General features: G+C 36.3%; 1 protein-coding gene across 8 annotated transcripts in view; it reads left to right on the plus strand.

Annotated features, from left to right (window-relative positions):
* The window catches only part of LOC117114009 (fibroblast growth factor receptor-like), a 21,448-nt gene that overhangs the window by 5,258 nt on the left and 10,225 nt on the right, over nucleotides 1-5,965 (plus strand). For all 8 annotated transcript variants that reach the window (XM_033257529.1, XM_033257530.1, XM_033257528.1 and 5 more), the window contains 6 exons: nucleotides 616-858; nucleotides 2,519-2,694; nucleotides 3,727-3,844; nucleotides 4,481-4,632; nucleotides 4,792-4,815; nucleotides 5,159-5,221. In XM_033257529.1, the coding sequence (XP_033113420.1) occupies nucleotides 616-858; nucleotides 2,519-2,694; nucleotides 3,727-3,844; nucleotides 4,481-4,632; nucleotides 4,792-4,815; nucleotides 5,159-5,221 (776 nt within the window). The remainder of the gene's footprint in view (nucleotides 1-615; nucleotides 859-2,518; nucleotides 2,695-3,726; nucleotides 3,845-4,480; nucleotides 4,633-4,791; nucleotides 4,816-5,158; nucleotides 5,222-5,965) is intronic.

Below are 5,965 nucleotides of genomic sequence, written 5' to 3' on the forward strand. Positions count from 1 at the left end.
GATCAAGATAACACTACTTAGAAGGTCCGAAGGGAATGCCCTGCGAAATTTTTGTTTTCTAGACGCCCTAAAATAACTTATGAAGCCTTTTAGGCTATCAATTTTTATTTTCTTTCTTTCTTTTTTTAATTTTTTTTTTTTTTACTTTAAAAAGGGGGAACCAGGACCAGAATGCTCCCCCTAAATCCACCCCTGAATTTATATGATTATAATGATTAATATGGTAATCATAAATGATAATCGTAGCTTGATATCGAAGTTCATTGAGGTTTTAACAAGACAGGCAATAATCCACGTTTAACCCCTTTATATGATAGACAAACTGAATTCTTTACTTTGTGTTCTGCAAGCAAACTTGCAGTGAAAACTTTATGTTTTCAATGCACTTACAAAAACACTCCTTATTGTTTTATGTTTGGTTTTAATGTAATTATTTTTACAAATGTTGGCCCATAACAATTAACAAGCCTCTTTCTAACCAAAGATGGTAGGAGTGGACGGACTGCAACAAAATTGAAGCTTCTCAGTATGTAGCCGCAGACTGCTCTTTGCCCACCAGTGTTAAATGTATTGTGTATGTTTAAATAATATTATATGATTACTTTTTTGTTTCAGGATTGGTTGAATATGAATCAACCAAAAACTTAACTGTTGGAGCTGACATCCATCTTACATGTCCAGTAACGAGTGACAGAACGTTGAAGTATTCTTGGTATAAAAATGGTGCTATACTCATGCACGGCAGAGAACTGTTAATTAGGAGAGCAGTTCCTGATGATAGAGGGCACTATACTTGTTATGGAAAGGACAAGGTGTTCGGAAGTTGTGCGGCAAATTTCTCTGTTGAAGTTTCAGGAGGTATAGGCAGAAATGACTCTTGATTTTTACATGTTGACACATGCCAGCTGCCCTGGGCCCCTCCCCCATAAATTTTTCAAGATTACATAAGAAATGAAAAAAGAAAAGAAATCTAGTCTTACTATGTCTGTTTGTAAAACAGAACATAGGGCTTTTCCTCATTGCTATAATGAGAAATGAATTTGAAATTGCAACAACAAAAGTTGTTAACAAGTATAAAGTAAAAAAGAAACATGGAAAACCAATATACTAAAAAGAATTGTGAATTAAAAAAATAAATACTGCGATGATAGTGAAACTCAAACTATTGCTGCAATGGTAATAGCGAGGTAAATCAAAATTCATAACCATTGTGCGCTATATGAGCCGACCTTGTATAGGCCAGTGCATTTTTCGTTCATAGTTATTCAGTGACTAAAAGCAAAAATTGTTCATGCATGTCACGGTAGTTTTGAGTTTAATCTGGCTGCAGCTGGTTTAAACGCTTTAGAAAACGCAAATTGCGTTTATATAATTTAAACAATTATTCAAAAAAATCTTTTAAATGGTCCTCATATCCTCACCCTACATTGGATCGTCACCAAAATTTGATCATTTCTTCATTGGACCAAGAAAAACTATTCTGCAAAGTTTCATTTTTATTCATTTATAACTTGGACTTGAGCAATATAAATGACCCTCAAATTTACACCCTAATGTGGATCGTCCCTAACACAAAATAATTTCTTCCTTGTAACTTGGTTAAACTTTTCCGAAAGTTTCATTTAGATCAGTTGACCCATTTTTTAAATATCTGGTCTGGGACGTTTTCCTTTGAATGGTCCTCATATCCACACACTACTCCGGATTGTCACAAAAATATAATAATTTCTTTATTAGACCTGGACAAACTATTATAGAAAGTTTCATTTAGATCCATTGATCTTTTAAAGATATTTAGGTCTTGGATCTCAAAAATTTTAATGATCCTCAAATTTACACCCTAAACTGGATCATCCCCAACACATAATAAATTCTTCCTTGTAACTTAGTTAAACTTTCCTGTAAGTTTCAACCAGATCAGGTGATCCGCTTTTGAAATATCTGGTGTAGAGTGTTTGCCCTTAAGTCCTTTTAATTGGTCCTCACATGCACACCCCACCCTAGATTGACACTACAGTAAGTATTAGGAGACACATCCTTGATATTGTCTATGCTTCAACAAAGCATGGAAACTGGCCAAAGTGCCGGGCGGAAAAACCCAGTGCAAAAAGATAGGGAGAACGATATGGAAGAAAAAAGAAAAAAAATAACTGAACAAAAACAATGGCTTTCCAGCTACTGCTAGGAAAAGCCAGTTATTATCATATTCAAGTATGCCATTTCAGGCCATCTAGAGGTGCCATAATCATAAAATTTTGTACCTCTTCCCCAACTATGGTAGGTCTAAGCTGGTCTCGACCCTCTAAATGCCAAACTACCTCCACCAGCTGTCTGTAGTGCCATCAGATCTTGACTACAGTTGCATAATAATGATGATGATTTCAATGACGGCGGCACGACAGAGAGACAGCACATACAGCAGTGACAACAGTGATAAGGATAACATTATGTCAGTCTCAGATATGTCTCTTATACACATCTAAACTACAGTAATGATTTATTGTATTTGAATTTACAGGTTGCTCTGCAAATAATTCCATAGGGAAACCTTTGTTATTAAGAAAACATCGTTTGCTTGTTGTGTACACTGGTCAACAATTTACCATGGATTGCACACCAATCAATCTGGAAGCAAATGTTTTAAGCGTTAGATGGTTTAAAGACAACAATTTGGACTGGAAAGTCAAAGACATGGTAAATAAAAATTATAAGTCAATCCATTATCAGTGGTAGATTCAAGGGGGACCCAACCGCTCACACATCTCCCCTTCCTCAATTTTTCAAAATTAATTAAAAAAGGAAAATTATATTCAAACTGAAGTCTGAGAGTGCCATTTTCGCCCATCTAGAGGTGCCCCAACTATGGAGCTGAGATGGTGTAGATCCTCCATTTGTGAAATTTCTTCCCTGGGCCCCTCTGTTTCAAATTTCTGGATCTGCTACTGATTATCAGGCTTAAAAAAATTCTTGTTTTTCAGGCACGATAATGTTGGTAACGAGTCTTTATATAGTGCCTTTTCCTTACCAGACATAAAGCACTTGTACAACTCACTTCTTCAACCTTGTACTACCTAAAGGGCCTATCATGTCAGTTTGCTCTCAATTGATGGACCAGAATGCTGTGGTAACCCCTTGTGTAAGGATGTCCTGATTTCTTTAGAGTTCACTTTGAATTATCGCATTTTTTATAGACAAACTTTTTATTATCTTTTTATTTAGTGTATTTATATAGTGCACATTGCTAAAGGTGCTTTTCTCCCTGTCATTGGATACAGAATCAATCATACATAAGATGCAACCTCCACCACATGCGTGTAATCATCACTAGTAATTCAATTCTGACATTCACCTCCTACTAGGTACTCATCTGAAGAGAGGCAAATGCAGATAAAGTATCTTGCCTAAAGGCCAACTCAGACAGCGTCGGCTGACGCAGCCCGACCCGATTTATCGCCGGGGACAGTCTTAAGCCGTCGTGAGACCAGCGCGTCTGCGTTTAACTCACACAGACCCAACGCAACAACAAATCGCGTCAGGCTGCGTCGTACGAAGCTGTCTGAGTTGGCTTTAAGGATGCAAGAAGTGTGAGAAGCATTGGTCTCGAACCCCTGACCTGATTGAAAGCCCAACACCTTACGCATTACACCGCATGCTTCCACAAAAAACTTAATTAAATAATATAAGAGCAAAACCAGTGTATTGTAAAAAAAGAATTGTACATTCCAGGTCTCCCCAGTATTGAAATACACAGTCGATAGTGCTACTGCAGCTGATGAAGGCGTCTACCGTTGTTTTGTGTACAACTGTGCTGGCTCAAGTGAACAAGAAATTCGTGTGAGTTATTGTGAGTAATTTAAGTTTTGCCAATACAAAATATTTTGTGTACTTTGTTTTTTTTTAATGATAATCGTATTTGAAAAAAGTTTTGATTTTAAATTTCTTGTTTTAAAACTAATAAGAATAATTGTTTTACTTTGAATCAATATTTGGTGCAACTGCTTCACGAGCGGATCACCTCTTGTTATTGTCAGAGATCATCATTATCTTCTTTTTTTTATTCTACCTTTCTGTCAATTTCTGTTAACACAATATCTTAAATTTGCCAAGAACTACGAACAAGCGCACTTCAACAAACATTTGGCTTGGCCTGGAATAGTTACAATAATTTTTTCAATGTGCTCAGATATGCGTGACGTCATCTACGTGCAATTATGCGTGTTTTACATTATCGATCATATCATCCTAACCAGTTGTCATTCCTCAATCATATTCAGTGGGCATGAACTTTAGGTCAAGGTTGAATGTCATGTACCGAAATATTTCCATATCTTTTTTCCATATTTTTTTTATATTTGTTATATTTTCTAGGTTTGTATACATTTTTGTATCTGTAGTAGTGGCCATTTCCTGATCCGCCACTAAAAATAAACCATTTCATTATAAATAACAAGTTATATTATATTTTTTCTTATTTTCCAAGATGAAAGAACGAAGTTATCTGTCCGTATACAGCCAGCAAAAAATGTTACGCTGATTGAAGGGCAGAGTGTTTCCCTCCACTGCAGCGCATCAGAAAATGGAGTCTTCTATCAGTGGTTGAAATGGGAAGATAACATAGGTCCTGAAATTCGGGTATGAAATCTTGTTAATGAACATTGTTTTTACAGTAGGTGTGATAAAACATTTTTGTATGAGATATTTTAGTTCTTGGTCCAAGAGTTGTAACATAATTTTTTTTTTTAAATTTCTGTACCTAACCGCCACAAGTATTTCTCTTTGTTATCTTCCCAGGAAACGAACATTGAAAAATTCTATGTAAGTATAAAATTAATGATGATGAAGATTATGGTATTGATGGATGGTTTTTACTACTGTATTATTAATTATCTCACTGAAGTAAGCTGACTATGGATATAACCATGTGAAGCAAAATATAGTTAAATGTATATTTAATGAAAGCTCATTCTACCCAACTTGAGACCAATGCTGTCATAATAAGCACATGCCCACACCCCCTCCCCCAGCAAGCTAGTGCCCATCACTTAATCATTAAGCTCCCCGAACTTCACCTTCTCACCCCATCATCACCTTACCCCCATTTTAAGAATCCTAGATATGCCACTGCTCGAGATTCCATTCTATCATTTTCTTTTTGCAGAAATTGGAGAAGGAATGCAGTGATGCTAAACAAATCATATCAGGTGACAGTTTCTCGTGCTTGGTAAATTGTCTTGTTTTTTTTCCCATAAATTTCAACTTGGTTTTTGGCATATTTACAAACCAAACAAACTATAGGCTTGAGTAAAAGTTTTTCTTAAGATTAAATAACAGTGCAGTTGGTGTTGAAGAAGGCATAATTTATGGATTTTAGGTCCAGCACTAGATACAGTGGCTGACAACTGACCAGAACAAAAGCTTTTGTTTTCTGTAGAAAATTTCTGTAGTGCCATCAGATCTTGACTACAGTTGCATAATAATGATGATGATTTCAATGACGGCGGCACGACAGAGAGACAGCACATACAGCAGTGACAACAGTGATAAGGATAACATTATGTCAGTCTCATATTATATAGGTCATCAAGGCCGACATTACTCTAATGATTGCTTACTTTGTTTCCTGCTTTATGATCTCTCTCATTACCGTAGTTTCTCTAGTATGAGCCCACCACCACCCCCCGTGTTCTCCCAATTGAAATATTTTTACTGGTAAATTTGTTCATATAAAGCCAGCTAAGTGCGTGCAACGTGAGGTATTGCTTCTTTTACGTGGAGTTCAGTGGCTCAAAAAACAACAATACATATAATCATAGCCTAGGCCTGGATTGGAACAGTGAAATGATGTTCATTTTTAAAGAAGGTCAGCCTAGGTGACCTAGCCTAATAAGTGCTATTTCTGTCTCTTATACACATCTAGATGTGTATAAGAGACAGGTGTAGCATAGCTCTCAACGAATGCAGTCCT

This window comes from Anneissia japonica, unplaced genomic scaffold (assembly GCF_011630105.1).
Source record: "Anneissia japonica isolate Jap-2015-1 unplaced genomic scaffold, ASM1163010v1 scaffold281_len866295_cov195, whole genome shotgun sequence".
In the NCBI taxonomy this organism is placed as follows: domain Eukaryota; kingdom Metazoa; phylum Echinodermata; class Crinoidea; order Comatulida; family Comatulidae; genus Anneissia; species Anneissia japonica.